Genomic DNA, 17,586 nt, shown 5'->3' with positions numbered 1-17,586 from the left:
GAGGATTTTGTGGTGCCTCAGAGGTGAGAGATGTCTGGGGAGTGTCCTGAGAGCCAGCCTGGTGGCCCCTGTCCCAAGTCCACTGGGTTCTTTCAGCCCTGGCCCCTGCTGAAGGGGGACGGGCCCTGGGGTCTCAGGAGCTCTTTGCTCAGTGAGCTTCTGTCCGTCTCCTGGGCTTGAGTGGCTGGAGGTCATGCTGACCACACACCCCCCCCCAAGAGAGGCCTGGCCTCAGGCCAGTACACCCAGAATACACCCTCCCCCACCCCCAGCCCCGCCTCCACTCTTCAGCTGGCCCCACACAGCCGCTCAGGGCTGGGCACTGAGCCGGAAACGATGGCCAATGGCCCCCAGCAGGCCAAGGAGAGGCCCTGACCACCATCAACCTGGGTTAGGGAAACACTATGATCCCCACAACTGCCCCCGGGGTCCAGAGCTTTGGGTTCAAGTAGCTCCTGCACCCGCAGGCCCGAGGCCTGACGGGCTGGGCAGCTGAGGTGGGGCCTCCCCTCCGCGTGTGTGTGCAGTCGGCAGGGAACCACTCCCGCACTATCCAGCCAGGGCTTTGCTCGTGGGTCAGGGTTTGAGGGCTGGACTGGGGCTCAAATGCTGTGTCTGCTCATCTCCTGTTAAATGTGGCTCTGTGGGCCTCTCCAGGCCACTCAGAAGGGCGACCCTGTGGTGATTCTGAAACGCCAGCTGGAAGAGAAGGAGAAGCTGCTGGCCACGGAGCAGGAGGACGCGGCCGTCGCCAAGAGCAAGCTGCGGGAGCTCAACAAGGTGGGGCCGGGGTCTGGGCCCAGTGAAGACCCAGGACTCCAGGAGCCTGGGCTGTGCCCATGAGCTCCCGTCTTGGGGGTCCGGGCCACCCCGACATTGGGGGGGGGTCTTGCTCAGGGGCAGTTGGCACACGGCTGCTCCTGTCACAGCTCATCTGGGGTTTTTTTGCCCTCGTCTCTCTTGGGGAGGAAGCCCGGGTCCCTGAGGGCTGGCGACATCCCTTGTCTTGAGACAGCCGTGCTTTCCCAACAAAGCGCTGTGTGTGCCTGTCGCGTCCTCTCTGTGCCCGGCCTCTCTGCGGGGCAGCAGGTGCAGGGAGGTGGCCGGGGCCTCAGGACACCCCTGGCCCTGAGCCCTGGATCCTTTCATTCACGAGGAGTCTGAGTTTCTGTCCTGAGTTAGGGCCTTGGCTCCAAGCCAGGGGGGATGGTGTGTTTGGTGGGGGATGGACGGACAGACAGCTGGAGTGGGGGGCTTATCAAATGCTCTGGGTGGTGCTGGCCTTGGTTTCACCTGATGCACTCCTACCTCCCTGCCTTCTTCTTTCTCCAGGAGCTGGCAGCGGAAAAGGCCAAGGCAGCCGCCGGGGAGGCCAAAGTGAAGAAGCAGCTGGTAGCCCGGGAGCAGGAGATCACGGCCGTGCAGGCGCGCATGCAGGCCAGCTACCGGGAGCACGTGAAGGAGGTGCAGCAGCTGCAGGGCAAGGTGGGCACGGTCACGGGGTGGGGTGGGGGCGGGGCGAGGGGCTGTTCTGTCTGGCTGGCGAGATGTGCGTGTGTTTAAAGAGCACTTTCTGAAAATACTCCAGTCCCAAGTGGTCACGTTGGGACATGACCATCCCTTATTCTAGGGGCCTGTCGGTCAAGTTCGCAGCCTCTCCATGACCCTGGAGTCTTGCTAGTTCTGCCTTCTCCCTACGAGATTGGGAGGACCCAGCAAAACAAGGGGCCTGAAATCTGCACGGTCCCAGTGGAGGGCCTGGCCAGCTCTGGCCTGAGGACTTGGAGCCTTGCTCTCTCTCCTCTACCCCCCTGGGGTGGCAGGGGCTGTGCCAAGGGGGTCAGAGAGCAGGAAACAGGTGTCCTTGGGGTGGCTGTGGGCTCTGTGCTGTCTCAGGACCTTGGTCAGCAGCCGAGCGAACCAGCACACCTGGGCTTTGGGCTGAGCACTCTGCTTGGGGCTTTTGTCTGTGAGCTGTGAGCTTGCCGACCTTGCTCCCGAAGTGGCTGTCCTTGCGAGGTTCTGATGCCCCTCGGATGCCCTTTTAGATCCGGACGCTGCAGGAGCAGCTGGAGAACGGCCCCAGTGCGCAGCTGGCCCGCTTGCAGCAGGAGAACTCCATCCTGAGGGACGCCTTGAACCAGGCCACGAGCCAGGTGGAGAGCAAGTAAGCCCTGCGTGCGCCCCATGCTGCACTTGGCTCCCAGGGCCCGCCAGCCAGCCTCCCACCCCAGCCCCAGGGGCTGGGGGCCCTGTCTCTGCCCGCCGGGGAAGCAGAGCAGAGCTGGTCTTGGCCAGGTTTCTTGCCTCCCAGAGTTGGGGGACAGTTTTGTCTGTCTACTTCACCTGGTCTGGTACTGTCGCTTGGCTGGACAGTCAGTCCTGCCGTGAGGAAGTGTCTCTTGTGCCAGGGAAGGAGGTGGCAGGCTGACAACCTCCTTGCGCTGGAAAAGGTGGGCCTGGACCTGCCCCCTCAGCTCTCCTGCCCCGCTGGACTGCCTGCCTGGTCCCGAGACCCAGCTTCTGTGCAGCACTGAGGGGGTCTCTTCTGTAAAATGGCACAGCCTCCCACTTTATGTGGCCTCGCAGCCTGGTCGTGGTCCCGCTGGCCGGTGAGTCCTGTGTGTGGACTCAAGCCTGCCAGCAGCCCTGCCCTCGGGGTGGAGAGGCCCGTTCCCCTGTCTCCCAGGGCTTGTCTGGGCCCAGATCAGCCGTGAGGAATCAGTTGCTGCTGTTGGCTCTGTGGGCTGCTTTCAGGCCTGTGTTGCTCTTTGCTCTCACAGAGCCACCCACCCTGCTGTGAAATACCATTTTCAACAAAACACATCCCACCCCACGTGGCTAATGATACAGAGGGGCTTCAGCGGGGTGGGGTCCAAGACTCGGGCAATGACTTAAGAAAGAGCCGGTGCCCCGGAGGACGGGCTCAGGGCCGCCTGTCCCCATCACCCCAGGCAGCTCTCAGGGTACATGGGAGCCGACTCAGCCCTCTCCTGTCCGTCATTCCGGGGGCTGGTGACTCTCTTGCAGGCAGAATGCAGAGCTGGCCAAGCTCCGGCAGGAGCTGGGCAAGGTCAGCAAGGAGCTGGTGGAGAAGTCGGAGGCTGCACGGCAGGAGGAGCAGCAGCGCAAGGCCCTGGAAGCCAAGGCGGCCGCTGTGGAGAAACAGGTCCTGCAGTTGCAGGTGAGGGGCGGCGGCCCCCTCGTGCCCTTGCACCCCGCCCACCAGGCCTCTCCGCCTGGCCCATCTGGCCATCCGGGGTCGTCTGTCCTCAGCTGTGACTGTGGCCGCCAGAGACCCAGGCAGGGCTGGGACTGGAACCCTCAGCCTTGGTCTTGTTACTGGTGATGCCTGGTCAGCATCAAGTGGGCGCCATCTGTGTGCTTGGCATTTGTTCTAAACACGCACCAGCGTTAATTCTCAGCTAATTTCCCTTGTAACCCCATGGGGTAGATACTGGTATTATGTGCCATTTCTCCAGAAGGGAGCGGGAGGCACAGAGTTAAGCAAGGCCCCCCAGTTCACTCGGAGCCAGGACACGAGCCCCCAGGCATCACCCACCCTGTGTCATCTCAGGTCCCCACACAGCCTCTGGCTTCAGCACCTGGTGGGGCTTCTTCCTTCTCAGCCCTGAGTGTGGCCTGGGAGCTCATAGTTACCCAGGGGGACACCCGTGCCCCGAAGGGAGGAACCCCCACAGGGCACCGGGCAGCTCCCCGTCGGCCGAACGAGCCTCACACCCCCCAGCCGGCCTGTCTCAGGGCAGTTGTCACCCGCTGTGTGTGTGACTTCTCGGGAAAACACGTGAACCCAGGAGACCCACGCAGCTTGGCTCCTGTTTCTGCTCAGTCACTGAAGCTCAGCTACAGCACGTTGCACTGTGTCACGGAAAGGACCAGAAGTCTTTTGAGACTGCTGTGTGCGCAGGGGACCCAGGACAGGCACAGATAAACAGGGGGATTGTTTGGGTAGAACTGAGGTGGATAGTTTGATGCAAAGTGGGCCTGGCCTGAGCAGTGAGATGGGACTAGGCCCTCTGGGGAGGGCCTGGTGCGTGTGCTCCCGATGCTCCTAGGGCTAGAGCCACCACTCCCATACCAAGTTGTCATCGTCACTCTAGTCAGGAAGCCCCAGGCTCTGCGCATCTCCTCCTGCTCAGTCTTGCCATCCTCGGTCACACAGAGTCCCCACAGTGTTGACCCTGAGGCCCTGGTTTTTCCACCTGTAACGTGGGTGTGATGGTGGTACCTGTGTCTTGGGGTGGCCGGGACTCACCACACTGACACGTGGGCGCCTCGACAGCACCTTGCCCAGAAACGCTCAGCAGCTGTGACCATTTCCAGGTCCCACTCAGGTGAAAATGGGGTGACTGTTGGTCTCACCTGCAGCGTCTTCCCTGGGTGCCCACTCTTCAGGGCTCAGGATGGCCGCCTGGTCTTGTCTAGGGGGTGAACTGACCCGGATATCCGGGCAGCTTCTCTGCTTCGTCAGTGCGGGGCGGCAGGGAGTGAAGAGCTCTGGACGGCAGAGCCAAGAGAGCCCAGCCTCCCGCCCACACCCTCATGGCCCCCTTCCCTCGGCTGGTCCCCAGGCATCTCACAAGGAGAGTGAGGAGGCCCTGCAGAAGCGCCTGGACGAGGTCAGCCGGGAGCTGTGCCGCGCGCAGAGCAGCCACGCCAGCCTCCGGGCAGATGCCGAGAAGGCCCGGGAGCAGCAGCAGCAGATGGCCGGTGAGGGCGGTGAGGGGCCGGCCCCGCGGGGCAAGAGCACCCGGGACCCTGGACTCCTGCACCTGTTGGGGGACGCACGGGGGTGCTTGCGGTCAGGCCTGGGGTCTGGAGGACTGGCCGTGGGGGCTGGATGTGGGAGGTGGGCTCGGGTAGAAGACACTGCCACGAGGGCCGCTGCTGGCCTTCTCCTTCCTCCAGCTCAGTAAGGCCCAGAGCCAGGTCTAGAAGTGGGCCATGGTCCCCCGTGCTCAGGGCACCTGCCCCCTCAGGAGGTGGTGAGACGCCCAGGGCACTGCGGGCCCCTGCAGAGGCAGGGCAGGCAGTCCGTTGACCAGGTCACACAGCCTTGTGCTCGACAGACTTCCAAGTGGCCGCTGTGACCTGGAGCAGGTCCTAGAAGTGGCCAGCAGCGTCTGTGAAGGGCCACGCAGTAGTGATCTCGGCTTTGTAGGGCAGATGGTGTTTGTCACAGCTGCTCAGCTCTGCTGCCACAGTGCCCACACAGCCCAGGACAGACAGGCTTGGCCGTGGGCCAGGAAAGCTCTATTGACAAAAACAGGCTATGGATCGGGATGGCTCAGGGTTCTAGGCTGCCGCCCCCTGCTGTGATGGGCCTGGTGTGGCTTCAGGTGGTCAGGGGAGGCCTCTGGGGAGAAGGGTCTGGATGACGGGAAGAGGCCTGCCTCACAAAGGCCAGGAAAGGGCAGAGTGGCCGGCATGGAGCCCCTGAGGAATGGGGACAAACTTAAACTTGGACTGTACAAGAAAGACCGAGGAGATCGGCGTTCAAGGCTGGAGATGGCATCAGTGGCCAGTGTGGGGGCAGACAGGCGGGCCTGGGTGACTGTCCTGTGCAGTGATGAGGGCTGGGAACATGGGTGGGAGTGGCGGGACCAACCCCACTTGCCCTTCCGGATGCTCCCGCTCTGGCCCAGGAAAGGACCGAAGGGCAGAGTGGCCTGGGGACCAGGGCTGGGCCAGGCAGCCGCAGAGGTGCCCTGGGGGATTGGACCAGCAGTGGGCGTGGATCCCCAGGCCTCAGAGATGAGTGAGGGGTGGGCAGGAGGAGGAAGCCCTCAGCAGAGCCCCATACGTGTGGGGCGAGCCCCGGGCCAGGGGCTGTGCAGAGTCAGAAGAACGTGGCTGGCGTTCTGAGCCGTGGTGGGATGTTGTGGAAGTTGCCAAGGCAAGAGGACATGCTAGGAGCCCCCGCCCTTGTCTCAGCAACGTGAGCCGGTCTCCCAGGAGCAGGGTTTAGACTCTGCAGCAGACACCCGTTCAGATCCCATCGTTGCCAAGTGGTGGGGGCGCTTTGTTGTTCCCCAGTGTGCAGAAGCCTGGTGGTGACTCTCCACCAGCTAGCTGGTGGGCTGCCCCGGGTGCAGTGTGTGTCTCGAGCCCATGGGCGTGTGCTGGGCAGCCTGGGGGCATCTGTGCCGGTGACCCCCCACCCCTGACCCACCGGCCGCCCCTTCTGCAGAGCTGCACGGCAAGCTGCAGTCCTCCGAGGCCGAGGTGAGGGGCAAGTGTGAGGAGCTGCGTGGTCTCCATGGGCAGCTAGACGAGGCCCGGGCACAGAACTCGCAGCTCACGGAGAGGATCCGCTCCATCGAGGCCCTGTTGGAGGCCAGCCAGGCCCAGGATGCCCAGGTCAGCACCCCTCTCCTGAGGCCCCTCCACCCACCCCATGGGGCCCCCCGCCTGACGACCTACTGTCCAAGGCATGTGTCCTGGTAACCACGGGGCTCTTCTCTCGTTCCAGGCCAGTCGAGTGGAGGCTGACCAGCAGCAGGCCCGGTAAGAGGGGGCAGGGGCCCAGCCTGGGTGTAGGATCCGGGGAGGACCCCTGAGAAGCCCTGTCTTCCCCACCCCTCCTCCAGTGCCTGTGGGGAGCAGGAAAGAGGGCAGGACCCAGCCCGTGGGGAGAGTGGCCGGGCCTCCTGCTATCTGTCCGTTCATCCTTCCATCCACCTCTGGACGGGAAGGACTAGCTGGTCGGAGGTTTCTCTCCATGTCTACGGGAGGAGGGATTTTAGGGCTTAAAGTCATAACTCAAACAGAAAATGGGTCACGCACCCCGAGTGGAGAACCTGGGAGGTTGCCCAGACCTCGGCACAGCTCTGGCCGTGGTGCAGGGTCCCAGCTGACCAGATGCAGGGGCTGGTGCTGGGTGATGTCGGCGGCCAGCCCCAGGCTACTGAGACCTGGGGGAGGCGCCCCAGGCCAGGGGGCTGGATCCCTTGGAGCGACTGTCACCTTCGAGTGTGTGTCGCTCAACAGGTACCTGCGGGCTCACGGGGTGGTCCTGGCTGCTGTAGCCGGGGGCCCTCAGGGCAGCCACGTGGGGTGAGGCCTGGCCATGTCGTCCATCCCTGTGCAGGTGGTCGGCCTTGTCCTGGGCTGTCTGCTGACCAGGCTCCCTTGTTCTGGCTGCTACTGCTGGTGGGTCACCTCCCTGGTGCCTCCAGGCCACGGCCCGCATTCCCAGCTTCAGATCTGAAGGCTGGGGAAGGAAGCTGGCCTCTCGGAGGCCCCACAACGCCTTGTTGGAGACTCAGAAGCAAACCCTCTCTGTGTGGCTTTCCAGACAGCTCAGGGCAGCTTTGTTCCTCTTGGCATTTGTGGGGGTAGAAAGGTTGTGTTTATTTAGCATTTTGTTCTTGTATTTCAGGATCAGGTTCTTGGACCACACAGCTAATTTATAGGTACTTGGGTCATGTGGCAAATAGGGTCAATTCTAGTATTTTCCATCCTGCAGATGTTTGACAGAATGAGGGGTTTTTAAAAATTTTCTTCTCAGACTGTTTATCTGGAAGTTGTGACTAGGCCAGGCTATCCTATTCTGGGGTGGAGGTGAGTGATCCAACCCCATACATTCTAAAACGTACCTCAGGCAGTGGCCACCAAGCGGGGTGACTGTCAGCATGTCCTTGTCACCCGCTGACTGTGTCTTCTTCCTTGGGGGCGCTCTTGCAGGGATTTACAGGGGGCCAGCTGCTGCAGAATGCTGGCGGCTTGACGGAGAAGCTCTTGAGGGGTCCCAGTGGTGCTCTGAGGGTGGGGTCAGGTTCTGTGGCCTGAAACTAGCATCTTAGAAGTCCACACCAGCCATCTTCAAGGCTGGGTGCAAACTGTACTTAGAATGAAGGTGAGGGTCAGGGCAGGCAGCACACAGCCCTCCCGAGGGTGTTGAGTCTTCACACACTTCCTTAGGCTGGCAGTCCTAACCTGTTCACTGTGGCCCCTGGTGAGAAAATCAGAACACGTGTTCCCACTGGGGGCGTCCTCGGAGGGACTTCCTTCCTGACCCTGAGCCGTCCTGGCTGTGCTACTTCAGGTCAGCGCTAGTGGCTTCCTGTACTGTTCTAAGTTGAGACTCAAAAGATGACATGTTAAAGTGTTCATTTGCAGCCTCTTTCTCAGGACAGCCAGATACGTTCTAGAGCGTCCACCCCGAGCTGTCTGGGTGATGGGGGCAGACAGAACTACGCGGCCTTGAGTCTGGAGAGAAGCGTGAGGAAGTAGGGCTGAGTCCTGCTAGCTCCCCTGGTGTCTGGGTTCTTCTTGGGCCAACGTCTCAGAGCCTGAGCAGGACTGAGGGGGAGCCTTTGGGTCCCGGCAGAGCCAGGTTTTGGACACAGGGTGGTCGCAGCAGGAAGCCAGGGCCTGCCGGGCACCGCCAAGAGCGGGAATGTTCCTGATGGGCTGCAGGCGATGGTGCCGCCTAGTGTCCTCCGAGGAGGCCCAGCCGCATCTCTCAAGGGCAGCTGTGGTCCTAGGGAAGGGCCAGGGCCGCAGGCTGTGGGACAGAATGGGACCAGGCAGCAGAAGGAGTGAAATGAAAGTCGTTCAGTCGTGTCTGACTCTTTGCAACCTCTTGAACTGTACAGTCCATGGAATTCTCCAGACCAGAATACTGGAGTGGGTAGCCTTTCCTTTCTCCAGGGGATCTTCCCGACCCAGGAATAGAACTGGGGTGTCTGGCATTGCAGGTGGATTCTTTACCAACTATTAGGGAAGCCCTTAGCAGAAGAAAGAGCACCCCAAAAAGCAACGGTCCAGGGCCTGTACTGGCACTGGCCAGGCGTCTGCTCTGACCTCTCCTGTCCAAGCAGCTCTGTCCCCAAGTGGGACTCTAGTGGCCTCTGGGCTCTCGGGGAAGGGGCCTAGGCAGTTGCCCAGGCACCTCTGAAACCTGTGCCTTGTGAGGGAGGGGCCTGACCCTCGTCCCAGACCCCGTGTGTGCCCCTGGGCGCCTGGGACAAGGAGGGGCCCCAAGACAGGCCCTGTGGGGCTGCAGGCCTTGAGAGCCAGAAAGTGACCTGCTATCTGTCCCCAGCCTCATGGAGCTGGAGTCACAGGTGTGGTGCCTGGAGAAGGAGGCGACGGAGCTCAGGGAGACGGTGGAGCAGCAGAAGGCGAAGAACAACGTGAGTATGGGGCTGGGGCGCCTGCTGTGTAGACAGGGCGCGTCTGCGGGACCTTGGCCGCATCCCTGGCCCAGGCCATCTCCCAGAGCCTCTGCCTGTGCCTCCCGAGGCCTGGCTGGGCCAGAGTCGGCCTCCGGGTGGCGGGAAGCTCTTCTCTGAGGAGCCAGTGACTGCCCTCCTCTCCCCACCCCCAGCTCTGCAGACAAGTCTCCCTAAAAGGCACTGGGTCACCCCAAGCCGTCTGGCGCCAGTGCTGCCCAGCATGCCCTGTGGGGTCTGGAGGCAGGTCAGGGAGGTTTGCCTGCCCTGCAGAGACCAGCCTGGCTGTTGACCATGCCCCTCTCCTCCCAGGACCTCCGAGAGAAGAACTGGAAGGCCATGGAGGCTCTGGCCTCGGCTGAGAAGAGCTGCGAGGAGAAGCTACGGTCCCTGACCCAGGCCAAGGTCAGTGTGGGCTCCAGGCTGGCCTTGGTCAAGCTGGTCAGCAGAGCTTGCAGCCGTGTGCAGGGCAGCCCTGGGCTCAGAGCGGCTCCAGAGTCCACCCGGGGCCCAACCCTGCCTCTTCTTGTGTGCCCTCTGCCCACCCTCCCGCCTGTTTCCCCTGGAGAAGTGGGGAGCAGTGAGTCCTTTATGCTGCTTCTCAGCTGGGCCTTGCCCTCCAAGGCCACAGGGGCACCAGGCTTGGTCTGTCTGCGTGGACTTTGTTGGTGTTGCTCTTCTGCCCTGACATCTTGTCTGAATGGTCCCCCTGAGCGCCCGGGCTGACCACCGCACTCCCCTCTTAACCCTGCCCGGACTCCCCACAGGAGGAGTCGGAGAAGCAACTCAGCCTGACGGAGGCCCAGACCAAGGAGGCCCTGCTGGCCCTGCTCCCGGGGCTCCCCACCCCCACCAACCAGGTAGGAGGCAGGGTGCCTCCTCTGGGTGCCTCCCGCCCATGGAGAGGTGTATCCCATCCAACAGCAAAACATTTCTGTTGCAGAGTTACACCGAGTGGTTGCAGGAGCTCAAAGAGAATGCTTGCATGGAGTTGTTGAAGCAGCCGCAGGCGAGCCCGGAGCCCTTGGTGAGCACGGATAGCCATCCAGCCTCACAGCCTGCACTGTCCCCCGGGGGTGCCTGGAGCCGGTCATCAGGCTTTGGCTCACCAGCCTCTCCCACCCCTCCCCTTCTGCCTCCACCCTCAGGACTTGGCTGCCAAGCTGAGGGAGGCGGAGGAGACACAGAGTGGCCTGCAGGCCGAGTGCGACCAGTACCGCAGCATCCTGGCTGAGACGGTGAGGCCCGGCGAGGAAGCCCAGCGGTTGGGGGTCCCAACCGGGTTGCTGGCTCTGTGACCTTGGGTGGGCACGGCCCCGCTCTGAGCCCTGTTCCTGTGGCCGAATGGTGAAGAGGGGTGCTCAGGGTGAAGGTCTGGGGCGAGTCCAAGGCGGGAGGGGAGTGGTTGGCTCTTCTATGACACCAGGAGCCCAGCCCTTGCCCTGAGGCCGGTTCTTCCTGGGCTGCTCAGGCCCACCTGCTGCAGACCCATCAGAGATGAGAGTCCCGACGGCTTTGTCTTCTGCATGCTGGCCGGGCGGCGGGGGCTGGGGGGGAGCCTCTCCAGGGCCGCCCTTTCCCCGCTGCATGGCCGGCAAGGCTGGGATCTGAACAGGGTGGCCGCTGGGGTGGGGAGGGAGCTGGGGGATGTATGTGGGGTCTGCAGGCCGTGCTCATGGCTGCCCCAACAGGAGGCCATGCTCAAGGCCCTGCAGAGGAGCGTGGAGGAGGAGGAACAGGTGTGGAAGGCCCGGGTGAGCGCCGCGGAGGAGGAGCTCCGGGAGGTACGCTGCCCGAGGCACCCAGGGTCCGCCTGCCCGTGCCAGGCTGCCAGGACGGAATGCCTTCAGTGCCAGGGGGACGCCCACAGGGTCATCTGGGTCACTTGGGGAGGTCAAGTTTTGGTGACGCCACATGAAGTGTGGTTGCAGAAAGACTCGACAGCTGAACCCTGGTCTCCAGGAGACCCCACCCCCAGGAAGAGGGGCTGGTCACTCTGGGGGGCAGGGGCACCATGGGCTTCCTGGGATGGATCCTAGGACAGTTGCGAGGAGCCGCGGCAGCGCGTCCCTGGTCAGATCCCCCAGGGCTCATGCTTGACTGCCCCTTCCTTGTGCTTTGTAGTCACGGGTCACCGTGAAACAACTCGAAGAGGTTGTCGAGAAGCTCAAAGGGGAACTCGAAAGTTCTGATCAGGTGCGTGGGGGCTCTGGGCAGAGAGCGCCGTCCTCTGACGGAGGCTCCTGTGGTCATTTTCTTTCCTGGTCCACATGTCCCTGCTTTTCCTTATTGAGCGGTTGCGACCTCGGGGTGGCTGGAGGCAGCATGCCCAGCGTGGTGCACCGTGGTTTCTGCCGTGGCCTCAGGAACTGTGGGGGGAGGGTGCAGAGTAGCCCCGCCATGCTTGTCCATCCACCCTGACCTTGGAGCAGGTCCCCCAGCACCCACCTTGCAAGTAAATCTCGAGGCCTGAGAGCTCATCCTGTCCCGGGGTGCCTGCATGTGCCTCCTGCGTGTCCCCGAGGTGCCGAGGAGCCTGGGGGCCTCCTGGAACCGTCGGGCCGCAGAGGCGCCCCCGCTCAGCCCCTGTCCCCGGGCCGGCCAGCCCTGGTCCTTGTGGTCGTCCCGTTCTCATCCCACCCGTTTGTGCCCTCTGACGCACGTCCTGTCCAGGTGAGGGAGCACACCTGGCGCCTGGAGGCCGAGCTGGAGAAGCACGTGGCGGCTGCCAGCGCCGAGTGCCAGAGCTATGCCCAGGAGGTGGCGGGGGTGAGTCCCGTCCCCGGCAGCCCCGAAGGCAGGGCTGGGTGAGGCCGGCCAGCCTGGCAGCGCGGGAATTCCTCCACCTGGTGCAGCGACACCATCCTCATGGGCAGGCATTGAAACGTGACATTCAGGCAGCAGAGAGGACAAGCTCAGCACCCCAATTCTGATGTGATCTAAGACTTCTGCCTTGGCTTTGTAAGACACTCCGTAAACTTGTGAAGGCCTGGGAGAAGCCACGTCCTGAACGCCATGCTTCCCAAGTCTTAAAAAGAGCAGAAGCTGCCGGAGGCTGCCTCCCCCCCCCTCCCCTGCAGGTTCCGGGGGCGGGTGCTTGCATGTGTTGGGTTCCCTGAGAGGTGCTCACAAGAACTGGTCCTCTCTTCTTTCTCCCACCACCTGGCTCCATTTTCTCAGTTGAGGCAGCTGTTATTAGAATCTCAGTCTCAGCTGGATGCAGCCAAAAGTGAAGCCCAGAAACAAAGCGACGAGCTCGCCCTGGTGAGTGGCCATGGTGTGACCGCTTATGTTATGGGGGCCGGGTATGCATGTTCCCACGCCCAGTCAGAGGGGGTGTGGGTGGGGTGCTGGAGGGGCTGCTGGCGCGTTTGCTCGACCCTGGGCCTATGGCTGCTGGGACCACAGTGTGGGCCAGAAGGTCCCCTCCCTTGCTTTGTGCACCTCAGTGCCGCATGTACCACATTCCCCCGAAGTTGCTGGGCTCCATGCCACTGGCCTTGCAGTGAGTGGAGTGTGTGCACAAGGCCAGTCTGGGCCCCTTGGGGGTCCCTCAGCTGCAGTTTGACTTGGGCAAAGGGTCTTGGTGCTGGCCTCCTGCCCCGCCAAGAACCTGCAGGGGAGCCCACACAGGCCACGCTCATCAGAGCAGGTCCCCCAAGGGGCCGTGGCTGCCGAGAATGCCTGCGGTCCTCCTGGGGAGCTGCGTGTGTCCAGCCATGCCTCAACACAGACCCAGTCTCCCTGTTCCAGGTCAGGCAGCAGCTGAGTGAGATGAAGAGCCACGTGGAGGACGGCGATGTGGCTGAGGCCCCCCGAGCAGAGCAGGACCCTGCCGAGGTTAGAGGGGCGAGCCGGGTATTGGCCACTGACACTGCGCGGGCTCCTCCACCCAGTGCAGGCCGGGGACGGCAGCCCCGACGCCTGATGATCGCCAGCCCCGCTCTGCCCAGACACCCCGCTTCTGAAGAGATGCAGAGTAGAAGGAAGGGCGAGGGCTGGTGTGACTGGTGGGGCACTCGCCCTCCAGACCCCTGATCCAGCCAGCTATCAACAGCCTCCCCATGGTGGTGGCGGCCTTAGGGTGGGATGGCCTCCTGGGCCGGGGCTCACATGGGGCTGAGGCTTCTCTGTCCTGGGGTCTCACCAAAGGACCCCACGTCCCATCGGCATCTCTCCCCCATCACCCAGCTCCCTTCCCCAGCGGCTGGGCCCTGCCTCCCCCCACGGGAGCGTCGGACCGGCTATAGGGCCCAGGCCACCCCGTGTGTCCATGGCAAGGGCAGGGTGGGGTTGCCCTGGGTGCTCAAGAGGGTCCCGCCTGCCCCAGATTCCAAACGTGTTTGCCTGCAGCTGAAGACGCAGCTGGAGCGGACGGAAGCCCTGCTGGGGGACGAGCAGACGCGGCGGCAGAAGCTCACAGCCGAGTTTGAAGAGGTCAGGGTGCTGCTCAGCTGATAGTTGTCCATCAGGGCCCTCGTGGGTCAGGGTGGCAGGGCTGGGCCAGCTGCAGTCCACCTGGGGGACTGTCACTTGCTTTCTGTATGGGTCCTGATGCACTGCCCCCCCCACCCAACCCCCCCAGGCTCAGCTCGCGGCAAGTCAGCTGCAGGCGGAGTTGGAGAAGCTCCGTTGCACCAGCGCCCTTGGGTCTTCGGAGGTGGAGGAGGCCGCGCAGCTGAAGGTACTGGGGCACCATCACCCCACGCTCCCTGTCATCCCTGGAGGCCCCCTGGGCATAGTCCACCCTAGTTTAGGGGTGGGTGAGGTGGGGGAGTATTCCTGAGCCTCCAGTAACACAGACAACTGGATCAAGTAGAACTTAAGGCCAGTGTTCAGCAGCCAGTGACCCTGGGGGCTACAGCTTCGAACAGCCCTGTAGAAACGCTCCTGATTGTGGCCAGGAGACCGTGTCCTCCTGGGCCTGGTGTGGCCCCACAGGCACAACCAGGGGGGCGGTCCTGCTGCATGTCATGCGTGGGCTGATCCCCTTCAACCCTCCAACCACAGGAGAGGCTAGAGAAAGAGAAGAAGTTAACCAGTGACCTGGGACGTGCGGCCACCAAGCTGCAGGAGCTTCTGAAGACGACCCAGGAGCAGCTAGCGAAAGAGAAGGACACGGTGCAGAAGCTGCAGGAGCGGCTGGATAGACCAGTGAGTGCCAACCCCATGGGGCAGGGGTTAGGGGTGCCCAGGACCCTGGAGAAGGACAGCAAGGAGGAGACGTGGACTCGGGCTGGAGGGGTGAGAACAGAGATTCCTGAAAGCTGCCCTTGGTCCCCTGCCAAGCCCTCCGTGTCTTCTCCAGCCCCAGGCCACTCTGGTGTTGGGCTGCAGGCCGTAGTTAGGGTGGGTTAGGAGCCGGGGGTGAGTGCCCCACCCCCACTCCCCGGCCAGCCTCTCCCCTTCACCCTCTGTCCACAGGAGGACGGCAGCTCAAAAGAAGGCACTTCTGTCTGACTCTCCTGCAGAGAAAGAAGTTACTGTTCAACTTACCAAAATGCCTTACACATTCCTTACAAATAAACCAACCGACAGCGTTATCCGGGCCCAACTTCGGTAGCTCTGAGAAGCCATAAAGACAAGAGTTTCTTAGCACCAGAAGTAGATCTTCCAGACCCAGTTTGTACAAGAAGAACCTTTGTCACATTTGAGAAACACTATCGCCCTGGCCCGGCCCTGGACCACCAGCCAGCAGACGCCAAAGCCCTCATCAGCCGTGCCACAGACCCAGGGCTTGTTCTGGGAGGCGGGCCCGGGGTCTGTATGTCAATCAGTGCAATTGTATCTTTCGCGGGGTTGGGGGTCGGGTGGTTCTGGTGCTGAGTCCCTAAGGCTGCAGAGCAGACTGGAAGGTCACAGCCAGCGAGGCAGCAGCCCCAGTCCCCGGAAGATGCTGCCCCCAGAACCGACGCGTGACTCCTGGGTGTTAATGCCATTAAAACCCGCGTGTCGCCCGGCACTCCGGTCTCGTCCTATCTTCCTTGGGGGCTACTTCCGGGAGAATGAGTGTGGTTTCTGGTCCCCAGTGCCCACTGGGCAGGGTGAGGGAGCAGGGCCTGAGATACCTGGGGGCCTGATGGATGCATGGACTGGTCCCCACCCTGAGGAACAGGGCTGCAGGTGGCCCAGGCCGTGGTCTGAAGTTCCAGGAATGAACAAGGGACTCTCCGTCCTGGCCGGAAACATCCACTCCTCACGAGGGCTGGAGACAGGGTGGCCAGCTTAACTTGCCATGATTGTTGGACCCTCATGTTTTCGAGGATCTGAGTCTTTGGTCAAGAGGTGAGTTGGGGGCTTCATTAGGAACCTGGGGTTTAAGCCAAAAGTGTATTTAGAGGCATGGTCATGGGAGTGGTCACATCAACCCAGAAACAGTGAACTGAAGCAGCCCCCAGGGGTCTCGGTGGTACTTCCAGCTCAGTCTCAAGACTCAGAAACCTGGGAGAGGGGTCTGACGGACTGAGTGTGGCTGGGGGAAGACAAGCATCTGGATGGCAGGTGCACCCAGATGGGAGGGAGTGGGGGTCTTACCCCTGCCTGAGAGCCTCAGCATCCCATACCTCCAGGCTGGGTTTGACTGCCCTCCAGGATGGTTGTCACCAGCACCTCAAGACCTCGGGGAGGGAAGGTTCTTCTAGCTGCCTTCGGCACCATACACAGGTAGCGGCCAGGGGCTGGGCAGTGCTGACCTCAGGCTGCACAACCAAAACCAGGTGTTGGCTTGGAGAGGGCACTTGGTCCGTGGGCCACCTGACTGCTGAGTGGCACTTACGTGTGGTGACTGTGTTGGGATCATGGTGCTGGAAATTCTCGGATGGTTTTCCAGAGACAGAGCAGGACCTGGAGTTTGCCAGGAGGGAGGAGGGGTCAGGGCCAAGGTGACAGGGGTGCAGAGAAACGGGATGAGGGGCCAGGAGGGTGGGTGAGAGGGCCCCTTGGAGCTGGGTCATGAAGGCAAGGGGTCTGGACGGCCAGGGCACTAGAACCACTGAGGTTTCCCGGGAGGGGAGATGAGACCAACCTGTTCCAGACCCCTGCAGGCGGCTTAAGTGGAGAAAGGAAGCCCAGGGCCGGGGGACACAGGCCATGGGTTCTGGGCAGAAGCCTCAGTGGGAAAAAGCTACTGACGATGCCTGACAGGCCACAGGCTAGGTTCTCATGTGACATCTCAAGTGCCCGTGGAAGGGGCACCTCCCCCATCCTGCAAAGAATCCCCAGGAAGTGGGAGGAGCTCACCTGGTGAAAGGCAGGGCAAGCTTCTGGCCGCCTGTAATACCTGCTGAGTCTGGAGGCCTGGGGCCTTGCCTTGGCTGGAAGGGAGGCTTGTGACTGTGGAAGCCATGACCAGCAGCCCCTCACCCCACACCCCTGTGAGCTCCCAACTCGGGGCAGGGCTCACGACATCCACACACAGGAACCTTCACCCGAGGGCAGTGGTTCAGGGCCGTTTTCTGGTGAACAGCCGGCCTTGTGTCCTGAACAGGTCACCTGCAGGACCTCCTGCAGGTCCTGCATAGTCTGTTTCCACTAAGCTCCTCTCCCCAACCACGCAGCTGAAAAGCTGGGGACCCTTAAGCAGGGGTCCCCTGGTGGCTCCAGCAGTAAAGATTCTGCCTGCAATGGGTGAGACCTGTGTTCAATCCCTGAATCGGGAAAATCCCCTGGAGAAGGGAATGGCAACCCACTCCAGTATTCTTGCCTGGAGAATCCCATGGACAGAGGAGCTTGGCAGGCTACATACAGCCCGTGGAGTCACAAAGAGCTGGATGTGACTGAGTGAATAAACTTAGGCTGGGCAGAAGCCCCTTGAAGGCAAAGGAATGGGGTCACCTCTGGGGAAGGCAGGCTCAAAAGACCCTGGGGGTGCCGAGCTGCTGCCTGTGGGCTCCATCCTCAGACCGCCTGGAGGGCTTCAGCATCCACATCTGGGGATGGGCAGGTTGAGGGCCTCGGCCCAAGGGCCCAGCAGCCAGAGGCCTGGCAGCGGCAGCTCCCAGCCAGCAGGGGGAGCCTGTGGACCTTGCTGTCCAGGGGCCAGGTCCACCCTCAGGCCCAGGAAGATGGGGGGAGGCGGGGGTAGATGGGGGCATGGAGAGGCAGCCACCTACCCCGGACCCCAGGTGACAGGAGAGCTGGAAGCTCTGAAAACATCCACGTTCAAAGGTTCCCAGGGTTGACCTGAAGCTCAGGGTCTCAACGCCCATTAGCAGCCCCTCTAGATCTGGAAGCCCCATTGCAGTTTTTTGGATTACCTCTGGTCACTTGCGTGGGGGGGGGGGGTCAATAAAACGCACAACCCCTGGGATGCCTGGCCTTCAGGCAGTGAAACCACCAGACACTCTCCACAAATGCCTAACAAGACTCAGAGCCCAAAAGAGTTGTT

The 17,586-nt window shown here is 62.2% G+C and overlaps 1 protein-coding gene across 4 annotated transcripts in view; it reads left to right on the top strand.

The window, feature by feature from the left end:
- RRBP1 (ribosome binding protein 1) overlaps window positions 1-15,162 on the top strand; it is a 47,499-nt gene extending 32,337 nt beyond the window's left edge. For 3 of the 4 annotated variants that reach the window (XM_018057227.1, XM_018057228.1, XM_018057225.1), the window contains 21 exons: window positions 658-780; window positions 1,333-1,485; window positions 2,049-2,167; window positions 3,031-3,184; window positions 4,593-4,731; window positions 6,212-6,381; window positions 6,494-6,528; window positions 9,071-9,161; window positions 9,513-9,605; window positions 9,968-10,060; window positions 10,144-10,227; window positions 10,349-10,438; window positions 10,892-10,984; window positions 11,325-11,396; window positions 11,874-11,969; window positions 12,381-12,464; window positions 12,954-13,040; window positions 13,554-13,637; window positions 13,786-13,884; window positions 14,211-14,354; window positions 14,625-15,162. In XM_018057227.1, coding sequence (XP_017912716.1) covers window positions 658-780; window positions 1,333-1,485; window positions 2,049-2,167; window positions 3,031-3,184; window positions 4,593-4,731; window positions 6,212-6,381; window positions 6,494-6,528; window positions 9,071-9,161; window positions 9,513-9,605; window positions 9,968-10,060; window positions 10,144-10,227; window positions 10,349-10,438; window positions 10,892-10,984; window positions 11,325-11,396; window positions 11,874-11,969; window positions 12,381-12,464; window positions 12,954-13,040; window positions 13,554-13,637; window positions 13,786-13,884; window positions 14,211-14,354; window positions 14,625-14,660 — 2,139 coding nt within the window. In that variant the 3' untranslated portion in view covers window positions 14,661-15,162. The remainder of the gene's footprint in view (window positions 1-657; window positions 781-1,332; window positions 1,486-2,048; window positions 2,168-3,030; window positions 3,185-4,592; window positions 4,732-6,211; window positions 6,382-6,493; window positions 6,529-9,070; window positions 9,162-9,512; window positions 9,606-9,967; window positions 10,061-10,143; window positions 10,228-10,348; window positions 10,439-10,891; window positions 10,985-11,324; window positions 11,397-11,873; window positions 11,970-12,380; window positions 12,465-12,953; window positions 13,041-13,553; window positions 13,638-13,785; window positions 13,885-14,210; window positions 14,355-14,624) is intronic. The other variant, XM_018057226.1, reaches the window with a different exon arrangement.

This window comes from Capra hircus, chromosome 13 (genome assembly GCF_001704415.2).
Source record: "Capra hircus breed San Clemente chromosome 13, ASM170441v1, whole genome shotgun sequence".
NCBI classification, from domain to species: Eukaryota; Metazoa; Chordata; class Mammalia; order Artiodactyla; family Bovidae; genus Capra; species Capra hircus.
This window is presented reverse-complemented; position numbering and strand designations above follow the sequence as displayed.